Below are 18,377 nucleotides of genomic sequence, written 5' to 3'. Positions count from 1 at the left end.
CCTATCTTAGAGTTTCAGACTAATTTGGATTGGACTTATTTAATATGAAAGCTCATATATGACTTTGAACATAAGTATAGGTTAAATTTTTACCCTACATATATATAAATACATATTTTTATAGTACTTAAACCAGTGAAAAGGCTGGAGTTTAACAGATATCAAAACGTGCATATGAGCAAGGTAATAGCACTTACTACAATGGAGTAAACGAATATAATATATACAAAAATATATTATGGGAGTGAAAATGCACCGCAGAACGTTATGGTTGAATAAATTTTATGACTTAACATTCATATATTTTCAGTATTTCCATATGGAGGAAGCAGTCTTGTATGCATTGGTCAAGTCAACCCCAAAATGCAACAAACAATAGCCGCCCTTTGCTATAGGAAAATAAATAACAAGCAAAGGACAGAAACAATTACTTTGTTAAATAGTAAGATAAAAGAGCTCATATGCGGGTGCTAGGAACCGGAAGGTCCTTGATCTGCATTTGCTTGCACATCCAGTGCCAATTCTCAGGGGTCACCTCACCCCCAAGAGATCGAATGACAGACCCACCACTGCAGGAGCCCACTTTGCAACATTCCTCTAGTGTTAAACCCTTCACAAGTCCGTACAAAAACCCACTTGCAAACAGGTCACCGGCTCCGGTAGCATCAACTGCTTTCGTTTCCCCTACGGCAGGAACTTGGACAACCTGTAGTTATAAGTGAATTAAGAAGGATTTTATTACAACTACTCAACATACTGTGTTCTTGTTAACTAACTAGTCAGAATTCACTGACCTCTTTTCCATGCTTTGCAATGCACCCATTAGCGGCTAATGTCACCACAGCCCACTTGCAGTGCTTGGCAAGAAATTCTAGCGCAACCTCTGGACCAACTGTTTCTTCACCCCTGCAATCACCAGGGAAGATTATGATCTGTGTACAACTCTCCTTGACTATTTAATATGTTCATCAAGAAAAAGAAAGCCTACCATAAGGACCACCAACATTTTGAGATGAAAAACAATGGATCGGGTGGTGGACAAACTCTTATGTGACTATGTCACCCCCTACCCCCACCACACTAAGCTTAACATGTTACTGCATAATCTAAAGTAAATAACTACCTTATCAGCTCTGTAGCCTCATCCTCATTGGCAAAGCAAAGGTCTACATTCCCTGATTGAAGTAGCTCTAGAAGAGGTTCTCTGAAGTTCCGAACCATCTGAGCAATGTTAAAGACTATATAAGATAACATATTAGACCTGAAAAGGTTTAGTTTTAAGAACACGTCACGAGAGGAAAGTAATGGAAAGAGGAACAACAATCAGATACCAAAAAGAGAAGAAACTATTAGTATCAAGATATAACTACTCATACCATTCTAGAGTACAATCATAGCTACATGCATTATTACTTTAAGTAGATAGTTCAGATACTCAAATCCAACGACTATTTTTGTCACAAAAGGACTGGGCAAATAAGCCTTGGCACTTGTGACATCAATTCAAAACCTTTATTATTATTATTATTATTATTATCTGAGGCCGTTTATTTGTAAACAAGACAGAGCAAGTCTTTGATCTAAACTGAAAGACAAAGAAAGACAAGGATACCTCGAAACTGGCCAAATCCAAGGACACAAAAAGATCCTCTTGTTTGGCTATGCGTATAGCAGCTTGAATCACTTCCAAATTGAATATACTGTACCTCAATGACAACCACTATAAGAAAAACATAGATAAGAAGTTAAGAATGTTAAACCCATTAATAGTTTCCTAGTGTACCGAATTTCTAGTGCTTCAAAGTATAGACAAGTATCCAACATATAAATTTATAGCGAACAGGATGCAACACAGATTCCAAGGCCTTGAAAAAAGTATAGTCTATTTTTAAGTGCAGTAATTTATAAGTACAAAAAAGTATATGTCTAACCTTGCAGCCCTTAAAATCTTCTCTTGTTAATTCATCTGCCTGAAAATGATACAAAAATCACAAGTAGATGTATAAAGACCATGTTAACAAAGAGGAAATCTGATATCAAATGTATATAGACGATTATTATCTATACGTATATCAGCACACAAAGAAGAACGCACCTGAAGTTTCACAGCACTAGATAGACAGGGACGCATTGTACGATTTGCCGACTCATCAACAAGGCAAACACACTGTTCATAACAACGAGCACTTACCACCAATAAACTTGAGCAAAAGGGAAAAAAAAAAGAACAACAAGAATGTGGTAAATTGGAGCTCACCTGAGCCGTATGGCCCTTCTTCATCCTCATTCTTGAGAGGTTCACACCACGAGAGTTCATATTACTCACAAAAAGCTGTCCTTGTTGATCATCACCACAGGCACCAAGAATTCCACAGGAGATTCCAAACCCTGAACTCAGCCCTCGAATGGTATTGGCAACACTGCCCCCCGCTAAAGTTTTTACAGACGAAGATTCATTTTGAGACGAGAGAAAATGGGTGTTCACCTCTTTGAGTATATGCTCAAGTTCGTCAAATGCAACCTACAAAAATTTATAGGCAAAATACCAGTTTTTGAAACAACAAGAGAGATAAATTCATCTTACAAACGGACACAGTAATTGTAATTTAATAAAATTGGATCTAATACCCCCACTAATCAAACACAATAAACATAAATGTGAATAGTGTAAAGTGAAATTCAGTTGACAACCCAGAAAATAAAAAATTTACGACACCCCACATCTAATATCATCGTTCTAGATTGAAAGATACACAATATTCGGACCCAAAAGTATAAAGTCGATAAAAATGTGTTAAAACAAGAAAATTAACATCGACCCAGATGAGCAAAAAGAAGTGAAATTGAGAAAATTGACTTGGAAAAGAAGAAAGAGTAGAGAGGACGAACAGGAATGGAGCCACCACGTTCGCCGGGGATTTGATCAAGCAAGGAAGAATCAACGCGGGCCACATGGTCGACAAGAGCTGATGGCTGTAGTCCGAGTACAATAGGAGCGTCAACGTCGTCGTGGAGGAGGGTAGTGGCAGTGGGGAAGGCTTCGGCTCCCATCTCCAGGCTGAGGCTCTGATACTTTGTTGCTTATGTTGTGTGTTTTGTGGCGTTTCTCAGTGTGTTGTTAACCTTCCATATTTATAGGCATTTCCATAATCACTGGGTGATCACTGCCGCTAAAAAAGAAGTTCCCACTCTGACTCTACCTCACCTCACCCCACCCCACCCCACCCCACCCACCAAGTGCAGCACTCTCTTTTTAGGTTCCCAAATTGCCCTCAAATCAAGTCTTTTGCTCAAATTCATGGTCAAAATATGTTTTTTTTTTTAAAATAAAAAATAGTCGGTAACTTTTTATAAATTTTCGTTGGTGTCATGAATCATATGATTGAATTATATCAAATTTACAACTATGCCTGCTAAAGGAGAAACCGGAAAGTAGGTCTGTTTAATTTTTTTTTTTACAAACTTCCCAATTTGAATAATCCACCTGAACTAAATTGAAAAAATCAACTAAACAAAACACAGCCCGAATAATTTAACCAAAATTCAAATCACCAAGTTTAATAATTGAGTGGAATTGAAAATATTTCAACCCACCAAATGTACTCCTAATATTTCCAATAAAATTTTTAGGGGCTTCTCCGGTGCACTTTTTGGTGTTTTTTATTTGGGAAATATTTTTTATGATTTTTTTTTTATGGTCGTGTATATTGTAGTTATTTAGAACATTCCATAAATTTTCAGAAAATTTCTAATAATTTATAATGCTGAAAATAATGTTTAAATAGTTTGTTGCACGCATGACTGTTTTTTTTTATACGCGTGGAAAATAACATATTTGAACCTTATTTTCTGCACTGTAAATTATTCAGATTTTTCTAAAAATTTGCAGGATGCTCTAAATAATTACAATATTCACGGTCATAAAAAAGAAATTCGCCGAAAATACTTATTGAGTTAAAAACACCAAAGGAGTGTACCAATGCGCCCCTTTTTAGGGGGTGCACGAGAGAACCCTCCAAATTTTTATATATATAAATTATATTTTTAAAAGATAAAAAATATATATTTTTAATGAAAAATATATATTATATTAATCTTATTGAATTTGATTATTTAAAAATTAAAAAAAATATTGAAGATCGGTTTGGGCGCCAAAAAAAATATTTAAAAATTAATTTTTAAAAAAATATTTAAAAATTAACCCAACTAAATTGCCAAAATCGTTATGTAGGTTATAACATATTTTAATTAATCTAATATAAATATTGGATTACAAACATCCAACTGTAACACACCAAAAAAAATTAAAAGAAAAAAAAGAGTAAAAAAAATAGTGTAAATATCACCTTAGTTTACCAATTTTTCTTTTTAAATGTATCGTTTAGTTACTTGTCATTGTTATGTACACAAATAAGTACTTAGATGATAACTGATGTTGTTGGTCAGCCATTTCGTCGATAGAGATTTCAAACAAATTTGAAACTTCTCTCTATCGTTTGGAAAATTAAGAAGATGGTTTTTGCTCTATAGGAGCTTCCCACATAGGGTCTACGGTTAAGCTGTCTCATTTCCTTTAGTCTTCCTTAAAGACTCCATTGTTTCATCTACTCACCATCCCTAAGTCTACCATGTTGTCAGTGATTTCACTTCATCCATGGAGGATTACACCCTTTGTGAACAAATGGAAGATATCTTGCACCTTGATACAGATGATCTGACCACGGAACTATAACCACATGATTACAACAATGATGCAACTCCAGGCAAAGTTTTCTCGGAAAGATCTTCTCCAAAACACAAATCTCTGAAAATATCATCTCTGCCTCCTTGAAGGGGCATGGTCCGACTTCAAAGGTTGGAAATGGAAGGAACTCAATCTAGGCTTCTTGGAATTCTCCTTTGCCTTTACAGAAGATGCCATTGGAGTTCTAGACAAAAGACCGCATAACGTAAGCGAGGCTCTCCTAGTCCTCATGATGTGGCCTAGATGGTTGGCTTTCTCGGAAGTTAACTTTAATAGAACTCCCGTCTGGGTCCATGTTTCAGCTATACCTCATGGTTTCTAGACGGTGAACAACTTAGAAAAGATAGCCGCAAAGCTGCTCCGGTCTACGAAATACCAGAAAATGCCCACGAACAGTTCAACTCAGGTACTCTTCAATTCAAAGCCATAGTTGAGGTCAACAAACCCCTTTTTGTTGGTTTCTTTTTTTAAAAGAGATGGCCTCAAAAATCTTTGGCTCAATATAAATATGAAAAACTCCCACGCCTCTGCTTCAAATGCAATATTATGGGGCATGAATAAAGATTCTGCTTCAAGAATCCAATCTTGATCAAAAGGGAAAATGGTTCCATCTTCCCAATGTTTGGAGAATGGCTAAGGGTCGACTCATCTGAACTTTCCATGTTCTCGGCGCCCAGGCCAAAATGGTTCAAGGAATGGTTTACCATGAAGAAAGGCACAGAAACCAAAAATTGGTTCCCTCGAAGACGACACTGTGCCATCAAAGCTTGAACTTCGTGAAGAATCCCAACCTCTTTCGGAGAAATGTCGGACTGTGGAAGAGGACTAGTTCATCCTACGAAAGATGGACAACAATTGCATACCCCTAATTGACCTATTGGGTATTGGTGAATTATGCCCCTATTGGAAATTGGGCTAAGCACTAAAGCATGCCTCCAAACAGCCTAACCACAATACCCCACCAACCAGGTCCTACAAGACTTCTTTGGGCCCCTATCCCAACAAATGGAATGGCCATCCAATGGATGTTGGGCTCAAGCTTTTGGGCTCTTAACTAGTTCCTTAACTGTTGATAAGTTCCAACGAAATCCATCCATCTTTAATCCCATTACTTCAATTGAGGACTTCCGAGCCCAAGAACATTCACAAGGCCCAAGAAATAGGAAAGCCCTAGAGGGTTTCTTCCTTAGTCCAAAGCAACAGGTGGAGGAATCTTTGTAAGACAAGGCAGAGGGTAGTGGCTCAATCTCAGCTACCAAGAAACCTTTGAACCTGGAGTTCAATCTCTACAACCAAGACGCTTTGATATTCTCTCCAGGTGCAACCTCAGATCGATCCCCAAAGAAGGTCAAAGGCTGCCAAGAAAGCCTAATTGATATTGCCATTACCTCAGAGCCCCCTAAGACTGAATGGAATCTTCTTGACACCTACGACCCCCCGACTCAAAGGCATAAAGAGAAGTTCTGGACCTCTGTTGAAAACAAAGTTCTTGCCTCTCATTTCCCCATTGGTCTTATGGGTGACCTTAATGGGATGCTACAGGATGATGAATGTATAAATTACTCAAAACTGGGAAACACCTCAGCCTATTCCTTCGAACTTCGTCGCATAGTTGCTTCCACTAGTCTAATTGATTTAAGGTGTCAAGGCTCCAAATTCACTTGGCGGAAGAAAATAATAAATGGTTGTGATTTCCCTTCAATCAAAAGAGCAAGGATAGTCCAAGCTCTTGCCTCTATCGAATGGAGGCTCCTATTTTCCAAGGCAATACTTCAAAATATAGTAGCTGCTACGTCGGACCATTCCCCAATCTTGCTCGACACTGATGGGGGGAGAACTACAGAAGAAAGCAATTCAAATACAAGAACATGTGGGCTAGAGACCAGCAATGTTTATGGTTGGTAAAAAATTCTTGGAACTGCTCTTCTAGTCCTCATCTAATGCTGAATTTCCACAGGAAAATAAAAAGAACGGGTAGAGACTTATCTCAATGGAACATAACTCACTTTCGTGATATCCACAAGCTAGTAGAAGAAGCAAGGCATCACCTCCAGGAGGCTGACTCCAATCACCCCAAGAATTTCTTCTCTAGGAATCCCTAAGAAACAACCTCAGCGAAGCCCTTATCCGTGAGGAAACCTTTTGGCACCAGAAATCAAGAGTTTCATGGCCGAAAGAAGGCGATAAATGCAGTAAATTTTTCATGGCCTCCACCGTTATTAGAAGAAGAAGGACCTATATTCGAAGCTTGCAAAATGAAGAAGGAATCTGGACCCATGACAAAAGTGAGATTGGAAACTTATTTCTAAGCAAGTTCAGGCAACTTTATGAAAATGACAACATAGGGAGCTCAACCTAACTTCAGCAACTGATCTAGCCTATAATCAACGAATTCGACTCTTAAGAGCTTGAGCGGTCTCTTACCATTGAGAAAATTAAGAAAACAATTCTAAGTATGGCAAGAGATAAGGCCCCTAGACCAAATGGTATGCCTATATATTTTTACGTCCATTACTAGGAGGCGGTCCAAGAAGATCATGCAATGGTAAACTTGTTCTTCACTGCCTCTGAATTGCCTTCCTACATCAATGACACAAACATAGTCTTAATTCCGAAAAAGGACTCTCTAAGAAAAGTCTCTGAATACCGACCAATATCCCTTTGTAATGTCTCCTACAAGATAATCTCAAATAACTTATCATCCAGATTAAAACCTCTACTGCCCAATATCATCGCTCCTAATCAAACAACTTTCGTGCAAGGAAGATTAATTCAAGAGAACATCATGGTAGCGCAAGAGATTATCCACTCAATGAGAAAGAAAAAAAGGAGTCAAGGGTTATATGATGATCAAGCTAGACTTGGAAAAGGACTTTGATAGAATGAATTGGAAATTATCATTGAAGTCCTTCGCAACCATGACTTTGGGCCTAGGCTCTCAGAGTGGATACGCCTTTGCATCAACACCAAAAGAGGAATGTCCTTCTCAATGGTTCGACAACTGGAAAAATTCACCCCTCCAGAGGTCTCAGGCAAGGGAACCCAATCTCCCCATCTCTTTTTGTTCTTGCTTTGGACATTCTCTCACGACTCCTCAACGAGGCAGAAACAAAAGGTGATATCAAAGGCTTTCAAGTCAATAGAGGCGGATTAGCAATTACTCACCTGATGTTCGTACACGACATCATCCTTTTTGGAAGGGCATCAATCAAGGAAGCGAAAGCTATTATGGGCTTCATTTCCAAACATTGCTCCTGGTCGGAGCAGAAAGTTAATCTCCAAAAATCAGCAGTTTTTTTCACAAAAGGAGTTGTAGGCACCAAGGTTATGGAGATTGCAAATTTTCTCAACATGAAACATATGAAAGATGGTGCAAGCTACTTAGGCCTCCCTCTCTTCAAGAAAAGAAAGAGAACTGAAAACATGAAGTTTATGGTGGAAAAAGTCCTTAGAAGAATTCAAGATTGGAAAACCCGCCTCTTTTTGAAAGCGAGTAGAGCCACCCTTGTTTAATCAGTGGGCTCCTCCATAGCCACCTATGTCGCAGCATCAGATGCTCTCCCAAAGAAAATTTGTCAAGATGTTAACAAATCTCTTCGAGCCTTCTGGTGGGGAGACATGGACATAAAAAGGAACCTCCACACGATCTCTTGGGAAAAGCTTTGCAAACCAAAGGTCGACAGTGGGCTTGGATTTAGAGCAACTCACATAACCAACAAAGCTTTCATTATGAAATGGGCCTGGAAGGCATTGGTTGATATAGACAGCATGTGGAGTGCAATTATCAACTCTAAATACATCAAGGGCAACAACTTCTCAGACATGGAAATTCCAAATGGTTCCTCAGTGATGTGGAAAGTAATCATGAAAGGTAGAGTTGACTTATCCAAAGGACTTTGTACGAAAATTGGGAATGGTTCTGAAACCTCTATTTGGTATCACCCTTGGGTTCCAAATGGGAACCTCGCCCCAATACCTTTGTTGGACGATATTCTTGGCATTAGCTGGGTTGGAAACTTCATTGAAAACCAGCAATGGAACATCCCAATGCTTCACCAGTAGTTTCATGATGTGGATGTAAAAAGAATCCTTGATATTCGTCTGCCTTGTTTTAACATGGAGGATGGGTGGAATTGGATGGGAGAAAAAAATGGGCTTTTCACAGTGAAATCAGCTTGCAGACAACTTAGAGTTCCTTTCATTGAAAATGATGATAATGATGTTTGGAAGTGGATATGGGGCACTAAAATCCATCACGAGCTAAAATTATTCTTGTGGCAACTGCTGAACGATTCCTTCCCTGCTAGAGGCAAGCTTAGCATGTTTTTCAGCATCACAACAACTTCCCGCCCTCTATGTGAATCTGCGTTTTAGGATACTTCCCATCTCTTATGGGACTACGCTTTCAGTTGTACACTCTGGTTTGGATGTGGGTGGGGGTTACAAACTAGCTCCTACTCATTCTCCAACTAGAAAGAATGGATTAGATGGCTTAGGCAAGATTTTAATAGACCTCCATCTCTCACATTTGATTATTTCCAATTGGGTGCCTCACTCATCATGGACACAATTTGGAAAGAACGAAATCTTAAAATCCATGGAGGTCAACTTTCAGAAATCTTGTGTAACGCTCTAGTTACCCCAGAACAGTTACAGTGAACGGTGAACCGGAAATTTGACCCGCTACCCGAGTCCTTTGGTTAAAAACGTGCTTCTAAGTGTTATTAACGGGCTAAGGTAAACAAAAAAATAAAAAGGAAATGATATATTTTGTTTAATACATAAAACTATTCATGGGCCCATCAAAACATCTACAAGTTATTTACAAATGAAAAAGGTCATTACTGTTTCAAATTTACAAACCCGCCGACCTAAGCAACAAAAATAGGGTAAACCCTCTAGTTCCTCTGAGAACTCCTTGGCCGTGGTGGTCAAGCGGCCGCATATGTACACATCACCACCTAAGCTCTCCACTCAAGGTTGGGTGAGCTTTTCTTTCCCTTTACCTGCACCACATAGCACCCATGAGCCAAGACCCAGCAAGAAAACACAATATAGCATGATATAATATCAACAATGATCATAATAGTCATTCAGGACTTTCAGTCCAAAACAGGTGAGTGACAGTCGCAAAAGTCACTAAGGTGGTGTACGCCCTGATTTTCTCACGGGCTGATTAACGAGCTGAGATATGACCTAATCATGACTACCACGTGGACATCCCCAAGACCAGAGCTGCCATCATAAGATCCTACCTCCTTAGCTCGAGGTAACCCAAGGGTTCGCCAAGATTGCTTAAGGACTGAGTCTGGACTCTGAAGGCCGCTGGTCGAGGTAAGCATCCAGCTCGTGGTACGAGCTAGAGTTGGAGGCTGTGACCCTTTATAAAGTCAACCACGCAAGGTAAACGTGGATATATCAGAAATCACGTGTCTAATATACCCCTGACTTCTCGGACATGCAGCAGGAACGTGCGTATTCAGACACCCACGACTGGGTTGGGCCGTGCGGCCCATTATCCCCTTACCTATTGATTTGACCACAATTATGTGTCAGGTTTAGGAATTAATTATGAAAGTCCCAGAGTTGACATGATAGGTAAGAAGGTCACGGGATGACCTTCTTACCAACTCTCAGGTGCCTTCTCCTATAAATATGGAGACCCTGGGAGTTATAGGGGGTTGGATTATATATTGTAAAAAATACCCTGTAAAAGAATACCCAGTATATAGCAATAATACTGACTGGTGGAGTAGAATGATTTTAACATTTGAACCACCTAAAAACATATTTTGTGTCACCATTCCATTTCCAAGATCATTCATCTATTTCAGTTCAGCATAAGCACTAATCCCTTCCTCTTTCTTTTCTTAATTACCTGTTGGCGAAGAACCGCGTCAACAGTTTGGTGCTTTCGTTGAGAGCAAGTTCGATTGGTGCTGCCGCAAACATCCAACCATGGTGACTACTCGATCCAGACACGGTAACGAGATGGAACAACATGATGGGCAGGAGGCTCGTCATGTTGCCATCCCCGACGAACAAATTCCTGAAGTCCAACAGCGGCCAGGAAAACAGCCGGCGGGCCAAGATGACACTGGAAGTTCGGCACCCCGGCCACCTAATCCAAACCCATGCTATTACACTGCGGTGGAGATGGAGAATGCTCAGCTGAGGAGCCAGCTAGCAATAGCTAATCAGCAGATCAAGGACATGTTGGCCCGACTACCCCCTCTCATAACCAACGCTAACGTCGGAGAGAGGCAAGGCGAGGCTCCTAAGTCTCGCCGGGGTAATTGGTCCAGGCATAGCCGCTCGGACAGACTTCCGACAGCCAACTCCACTCCTTCATCGCGCCGTCGAGAGGAAAACTTCAGAGAAATGCCTAAAGCCGAACAACAACAATACAGCCGTTCGGTCAGAACTTCAACTCCCAGCTCCCAACCAGCCTCGAGTGCGCCCAGGAGAGCTCGAGGAAATTCCAGAAGGAGAACCGGGGAGGGCTTACAGCATCAGCCCGTCCCCAACAGCCGTCCTATGCCTCGTCCTGATCGCCAAGCGCAGGACCCGCAGGTTGGCAGGGCCGAGAGGCCCTCACCTAACCTCACCCGTCCTGACGGAACCAGGATCGCCTCTCCGGTCAGGCATCATCCCTCTCCAATAAGATATCCATCTCCTCCTCGGCCCGTCTGAGATATTCCGGCCTATGGAAGTAGCAGGAGAGACCCGCCTTCCGCAGGGCCCTCCCGACGAAGCAGGGTGCCGAGGGAAAGCCCAGATCCTCACCACCAAAGGCGGACTCCGAGCCTATCTAACAGGAGCTACTGGACTGGCAGTCGCCGGAGCGACCTCTCTGGCGGAGACCTGTGCCAGCGCTTAAGCTCGGCGCAAAGCCCTCGAGCCACCCAAGGGGGCGACCTGCGAGATCGCCTTAACTCTCACAGAGGAGAGCCAGTGGGAGGTGGTAGCCATGCTCGTTCAGGGGGAGACCTGTCCGAAGCACGTAACGGTGGGAATGCCCCAAATAACCTATCTCAAGATAGGAGGGGCAATAACCCACCAAATATGTACAATGGATCCGGAGCTGTTGAACAGCCCCGGAATAACCAAGGAAATCAGGACCAAACCCTCGAGCGCCTGGCTCAGATGGAGGAGTTGATGAGGAAGCTCCTGTCGAAAAAGGAGAAAGATGAATATGATTCGGGGGACGAGATGGAGCTCTTCGCCCCCAGCATAGCAGCAACAGCCTACCCACCTGGTTTCCATATGCCGCACCTGTCTAAGTTCAATGGAGACGGAGATCCGTCAAATCATCTGGGGATGTTTAACACCTTGATGATGGCCCACAACATTGGCCCCGAGCTGAGATGTCTAATCTTTCCCTCCACACTGACTGGACCAGCCAGGCAGTGGTTCAAGCAAAGCAAAAGGCAATCAATCAGCTCCTGGAAAGCATTCTCGGCTGATTTCAAAAGGGCATTCCGAGCCTCCCAGGCCGCCCGCGTCAAAGCCGATTCTCTGGCCAACGTGAGGCAGCAGCCCGACGAAACTCTGAAGGCTTACCTGAGCAAGTTCGCGAATGTCGCTGCTCGGGCCAGAGACGCGGATGATAGCTCCAAGCTCATTGCCCTCAGAACTGGAATCCTCGTCGGAGGGAAGCTCTGGAAAGACATACAAAGAAAGGGGGTTAGCTTGGTGAACAAATTCCTTAACAGGGCCCAGGAATGGATCAACTTGGAGGAGGCTGAAGCCTCAGCTGCAGGAACCAGCCATGTCCCTGAGCAGCCCGCTGGAGTGGGGACGGAGGTTGTGGCAGCGACCCAAAACGTCACATAGAACAACCAGCTCGGTGGAGGCAAAATAAAGGGAAATGGCGAGGGCAGCCAGCACGGCCCAAAGAAGAATAAGCCCGTAGACAAGTTTAAGCCCGTCTATGCGACTTATACAGAGCTCACCCAGTCTAGGGAGAACATCTTCCTAGCTAACTCTACTCGCCTCCCTTGGAAGAGGCCGGAGCCGTTGAAGCACCAGAAGGGGAAGAGAGACGCCTCCAAATTTTTTCGTTTTCACAATGATGTTGGCCACAATACCGATGACTGCAGGCATTTAAAAGATGAGATCGAGACTCTCATCCGAGCCGGCCCTTTGGCCCAGTACGCGCGGAATAGGGTTCCAGCAAGTCGACCTGCTCCAGAAGTCCCGGTCAGTCAGCTCGGGTCTCGGGTGGATCAGGACGTCCCTCCTCCCGTGATAGGAGGGGAGATATCCACAATATCTGGAGGTCCGCATATGGCTGGCACGAGCAGGGGTGCCTAGAAGAGGTACATAAACGAACTCAAAGCACATAATGGAGTAGAGTTCGCCCCGGAACAGCGTCTGCCGAAGCAGCAGCGATTGGAGAAGCAACCGATCATTTTTACGGAAGAAGACGCAACTCCCGTCCAGTTCCCTCACAACGACCCTCTGGTCGTAGCAGTTCAGCTCGCTAACTGGAGGGTTAGGAGGGTGCTGATCGATAATGGGAGCTTGGTCAACCTTCTATTCCGATCCACGCTGGAGAAGATGAGTTTGACTGTCGCCGAGCTGAAGGCGACCTCCATGATGCTGTATGGTTTTTCGGGAGAAGGATCACCCTAGGAGAAAGACCTCGGACAGTCTCCAAACTCCTCAAGTTCGTGGTCATCGACTGCTCCGCTGCATACAACGCAATTTTGGGATGACCCACGCTCATAGCCTTTGAGGCTGTCACTTCCATTCGCCACCTCGCGATGAAATTCCCTACTTCCACGGGAATATGCACTATCCGTGGCGATCAGCTCGCTGCCAGGCAATGCTATAGCATTTCCATGAAGGGAAAGTCGAAACCCGGGCAGCTGGCAATGGCCATCCAACGTGGCGAAGAGGAATCTCAGGAACCCTTAGCTGATCCTGAGATTGAAAAACCTCAAAGCGCCGAAGGGGAAAATATCATCTTAAGTGAGGATATTGACCCCCGAATAGGCGAGGACAGGTCCGAGCTCCAGGCTATTGAGGAGCTCGAAGAAGTGAGTGTCGACCCGCATAACCCTTCATGGATGGTCAAGCTCGGGAAAAACCTCTGCAGCAAGAGGAAGGCGGAGCTGACTAGATTTTTGCAGGACAACCTGGATGTGTTTGCGTGGTCGCACGAGGACATGGTGGGAATCAGACCGAGTGTCATCATGCACACCCTTCATCTGGATAAAAGCGTTCCTGTAAAGTCCCAGAAGCAAAGACGCCTAGGAACAACCCTGGCTGAAGCCTTAGAGGAAGAAGTAGCCCGACTCAAGAAATGCGGCTTTATCTGTGAAGCCAAGTTTCCGATTTGGGTCGCCAACCCCGTGCTGGTCCCAAAGCCCAACGGGAAGTGGCAGACGTGCATCGACTTCTCTGACCTGAATAAAGCCTGCCCCAAGGATTGTTTTCCATTGCCAAGGATTGACCAACTGGTGGATGCCACGGCGGGGCACGAGCTCATGTCCTTTATGGATGCGTACTTAGGCTACAATCAGATTGCCATGAATCCGGCGGACCAGGAGCACACCAGCTTCATGACCCTGACTAACGTTTATTGTTACAAGGTCATGCCATTCGGGCTGAAGAACGCCGGTGCTACGTATCAAAGGTTAGTAAACCGAATGTTCGCAAACCAGATCGGGAAGAACATGGAAGTGTACGTTGATGACATGCTAGTCAAGTCAAAGACTGCCGATAACCATGTTTCCGACCTGGAAGAATGCTTCAAGATACTACAGGAGTATGGCATGAGGCTTAATCCACAGAAGTGCACTTTTGGAGTCGCATCGGGAAAATTCCTGGGTTTCATCGTCAATACCCGAGGAATCGAGGCAAACCCCGACAAGATCAGATCATTGTTCGAGCTTCCCTCACCCAGGTCGCACAAAGATGTCCAAGGCCTGACAGGAAGGGTGGTAGCCCTCAATCGGTTTATTTCAAAATCCACCGATAAGTGCTTGCCATTCTACAACCTGCTTCGAGGAAATAAGAAGTTTGAATGGACAGAAGAGTGCGAAAGCGCTTTCCTTGACCTGAAGGCACATCTGGCCGAGCCACCCATATTATCCAAACCAAAAGCAGGAGAACCTCTTTTTCTCTACTTATCTGTCACAGAGGATGCAGCCAGTGCCGTATTAGTCCGAGAAGAAGACCGGGTTCAGAAACCAGTCTACTACATCAGCAAGAGACTTCTCGGAGCTGAATCCCGGTACCCGTTGATGGAGAAATTGGCGTTCTGCCTTATCACGGCCTCGCGAAAGCTCAGGCCGTACTTCCAGTCCCACTCAATACACGTCATGACCGATCAACCTTTAAGGCAGGTTTTGCAAAAACCTGAAGCATCGGGACGTCTATTAAAGTGGGCCATTGAACTCAGTCAGTTCGAGATTTTGTATACCCCACGAACTGCCATAAAAAGTCAGGCCCTGGTCGATTTTATAGCAGAGTGCACAGGATTCTGGGAGGATCCTGCAGAAGACTCACCCCAGGTCACCTCGTCCCAGGCGTCGTGGAGGATCTTCGTGGATGGTTCATCCAACGAGAACGGCTCCGGGGCTGGAATCATTTTGATATCCCCTGAGGGACACAGGTTCCACTCGGCGTTGAGATTCGGATTCAAGGCCTCCAACAACGAAGCTGAATACGAAGCTTTGCTGGCCGGGTTGAGGATAGCCCAGGAGCTGAAGGCGAGCTCCGTTCAGTGCTTCAGTGACTCCCAGCTCGTGGTGAACCAGGTTCTGGGCGAATATTAGGCACGAGGACCCAAGATGGCTGCCTACCTGGCAAAGGTAAAAGTTGAGCTGTTCGCATTCAGGCGAGGCTCGATCGAGCAGATACCTCGGGAGCAGAACGCCAACGCAGATGCTCTCGCCAAGCTCGCCACCTCCGGGGAGACGGAGACCTTGGGGTTAGTACCAATAGAATTTTTGGAAAAACCAAGTATAGAAGAAGTCCGGACGGAGGTTGAGATGATCGACGCTAGACCGACCTGGATGACCCCCATCCTTGGGTATCTCGTCGAGGGAAAACTACCTGAAGGGCATAATGATGCGCGGCGAGTTCTGTATCAAGCTCCCAGGTATACTATAGTAGATGGGGTGTTATACCGACGTGGGCACTCCATACCTCTCCTGCGATGTGTTCTTCCAGGCGAAGCAAAGGTCATTCTACAGGAAGTGCATGAGGGTTTTTGCGGAGATCACACTGGGGGGCAAAGCTTGGCCTTGAAGATCCTGAGGCAAGGATATTACTGGCCTACTCTGTCCAAGGACTCGATCTCTTATGTCAAAAAATGCGACAAGTGCCAGCGGTTCTCCTCAGTTGCCCGAGCTCCCCCAGTCGAGCTGAAGATGATCTCTTCCCCATGGCCGTTTGCAGTTTGGGGAATCGACTTAGTTGGCGCCCTCCCTACTTGAAAAGGCGAGGTCTGCTACGCCATGGTGGTCATCGACTACTTTACGAAGTGGGCTGAGGCAGAACCTTTGGCAACGATAACTTCCAAAAAAGTCCTCGACTTCGTGGTTAAGAGCATTATCTGCCGATTCGGGCTGCCCAAGAAAATCGTTTCCGACAATGGGACTCAGTTCGACAGCGACCTGTTCACCGAGTTTTGCGAAAGGTACGGAATTGTGAAAAGTTTCTCCTCCGTGGCCTATCTTCAGGCGAATGGCTAGGTCGAGGCCGTCAACAAAACTATGAAGGTGAGCCTCAAGAAGAGACTAGACGAAGCGAAGGGGGTCTGGCCAGAGCAGCTCCCCCAGGTTCTCTGGGCACACCGGACCTCGCATCGGACTCCTACGGGTCATACTCCTTTCTCCCTGACCTTCGGGAGTGAGGCAGTACTCCCTGTGGAGATTAGGGTACTTTCGCATAGGGTCCAGTCATACGACCAGGATCGCAACCACGAGCTACTTTGCACTTCCTTAGACTTGATTGATGAAAGACGAGAAGATTCGCAACTCTAGCTTGCCCATTATCATCAGAAGATCACTCGCTATTTCAACTCGAAAGTCAAGAAGCGCGCCTTTAGCGTTGGCGACCTGGTCCTCAGAAGAGTTTTCTTAGCCGGGAAGAATCCCAAAGATGGAGTATTGGGACCGAACTGGGAAGGATCATATCTAGTCATCGAGGTCATCAAAGAGGGAACTTATAAATTAGCTCGGCTTGATGGAGGGGTAGTCCCACGGACTTGGAACGCCATCCATTTGAAGAGATATTACCAATGATTTCCTTGTAAGGCCTTAAAGGCCATTTTCCATGTATTATGCAATGAGAATAAACTTTTCATTTATGATTGTACATATTTACGAGTGTAATCTTAAGTAACGACGAAAGACCCTTTCCCAGTTACTTGGGGGGCATATGGTGCCTGGATATAACCAGGTCGCCATAAAAGGCTTAGAAGTTAATTTAAATTGATTGATCGTTGTTCTTCTTAAAGAGCACGAGATATTGATGAAAATTAACGCGAACTAAGTTGTACCCTGGATATAACCAGGTCTCCTTAAAAGGCTTAGAAGTTAATTTAAATTGATTGATCGTTTTTCTTCTTAAAGAGCACGAGATATTGATGAAAATTAACGCGAACTAAGCTGTACCCTGGATACAACCAGGTCATAAAACTTCGAAGTTAATTTAAATCTATTGATCATTGTTCTTCCTAAAGAGCATGAGATATTGATAAAAATTAACACGAACTAAGTTTTCAAATTAAGTTCCTGGATATAACCAGGTCATAAAACTTCGAAGTTAATTTAAATCTATTGATCGTTGTTCTTCCTAAAGAGCACGAGATATTGATAAAAATTAACACGAACTAAGTTTTCAAATTAAGTTCCTGGATATAACCAGGTCATAAAACTTGGAGGTTAATTTGAATCGATTGATTGTTGTTCTTCTTAAAGAGCACGAGATATTGATAAAAATTAACGCGAACTAAGCTTTTTCAAAATAGTAACTAAAGTGCGCAAAGACAAGGAAATAAGTCAATTAAAAATAAAATTGATAATTGAATTATCTCGAGGTGGAAACACCTCGTGCAAAAGTTACACAAGAAAAATAAATATAAAGGAGGGGGAGCAAAAAAGGAAGGCCCTAAGCTCCGCCAGGCTGCCCCGTGGAGGTCGCCGTCTCGCCCTCCAGCTCAACTGCGCCGGAGACTTCCCCGGCCTCTGAAGGTGCCTCTTTCTCGAGGCGAGCTTTGAATCCCTCCAGCAAGGGCTCCCAAACGTCCGTTGCCAAGAAGGAGAAGTCGCCGTCCGGGTTGTAGGCCCAGCAGTTATAGAGCATGTCCTCCAGGGCGGTGCCGGAGGCTGCCTGCTCGGCTTCTAGGGCGGTTTTGGCCCTAGCCTTCGCTGTATCCAGCTCCGCCCGCGCAGCGGCAAGGGCAGCCTTGGCCTCCTAGGACCTAGCCTTCGCGGCATCTAGCTCCGCCCGCGCGGCGGCAAGGGCGGCCTTGGTTGCCTTGACCTCCTGAAGCTTGGGACGGGCTTCTTCCAGCTCGGCCTGTGTGGCCGCCAGGGCGTCCTTGACCACCTGATGCTTGCCCCGCATATCTTCGAGCTGGGCCTTGGTCCTGGCTATGCTCCGATGGAGGGCA

At 44.4% G+C, this 18,377-nt stretch overlaps 1 protein-coding gene across 1 annotated transcript; it reads right to left on the bottom strand.

Annotated features, from left to right (window-relative positions):
• Positions 1-251: 251 nt before the first annotated feature.
• On the bottom strand, positions 252-3,183 carry LOC133803387 (uncharacterized). Its single transcript, XM_062241414.1, has 8 exons — positions 2,890-3,183; positions 2,258-2,521; positions 2,096-2,167; positions 1,932-1,970; positions 1,613-1,720; positions 1,124-1,221; positions 795-906; positions 252-706 (listed from the first exon to the last, which is right to left on the bottom strand). The coding sequence occupies exons 1-8, from the start codon at positions 3,049-3,051 to the stop codon at positions 458-460; spliced, it is 1,104 nt and encodes a 367-aa protein (XP_062097398.1). The 5' UTR covers positions 3,052-3,183; the 3' UTR covers positions 252-457.
• Positions 3,184-18,377: the final 15,194 nt, after the last annotated feature.

The sequence above is a fragment of the Humulus lupulus genome, chromosome X (assembly GCF_963169125.1).
Source record: "Humulus lupulus chromosome X, drHumLupu1.1, whole genome shotgun sequence".
Taxonomy (NCBI): domain Eukaryota; kingdom Viridiplantae; phylum Streptophyta; class Magnoliopsida; order Rosales; family Cannabaceae; genus Humulus; species Humulus lupulus.
This window is presented reverse-complemented; position numbering and strand designations above follow the sequence as displayed.

What these genes read in the sequence shown, in the direction of transcription:
- LOC133803387 (XM_062241414.1), bottom strand. Translation starts at nt 3,051, where the DNA reads ATGGGAGCCGAAGCCTTCCCCACTGCCACTACCCTCCTCCACGACGAC. An exon ending in AAGATTTTAAGGGCTGCAAG is followed by an intron (nt 1,721 to 1,931) that starts GTTAGACATATA and finishes TTTTTCTTATAG; the next exon opens with TGGTTGTCATTGAGGTACAG. An exon ending in TTGCAAAGCATGGAAAAGAG is followed by an intron (nt 707 to 794) that starts GTCAGTGAATTC and finishes TTATAACTACAG; the next exon opens with GTTGTCCAAGTTCCTGCCGT.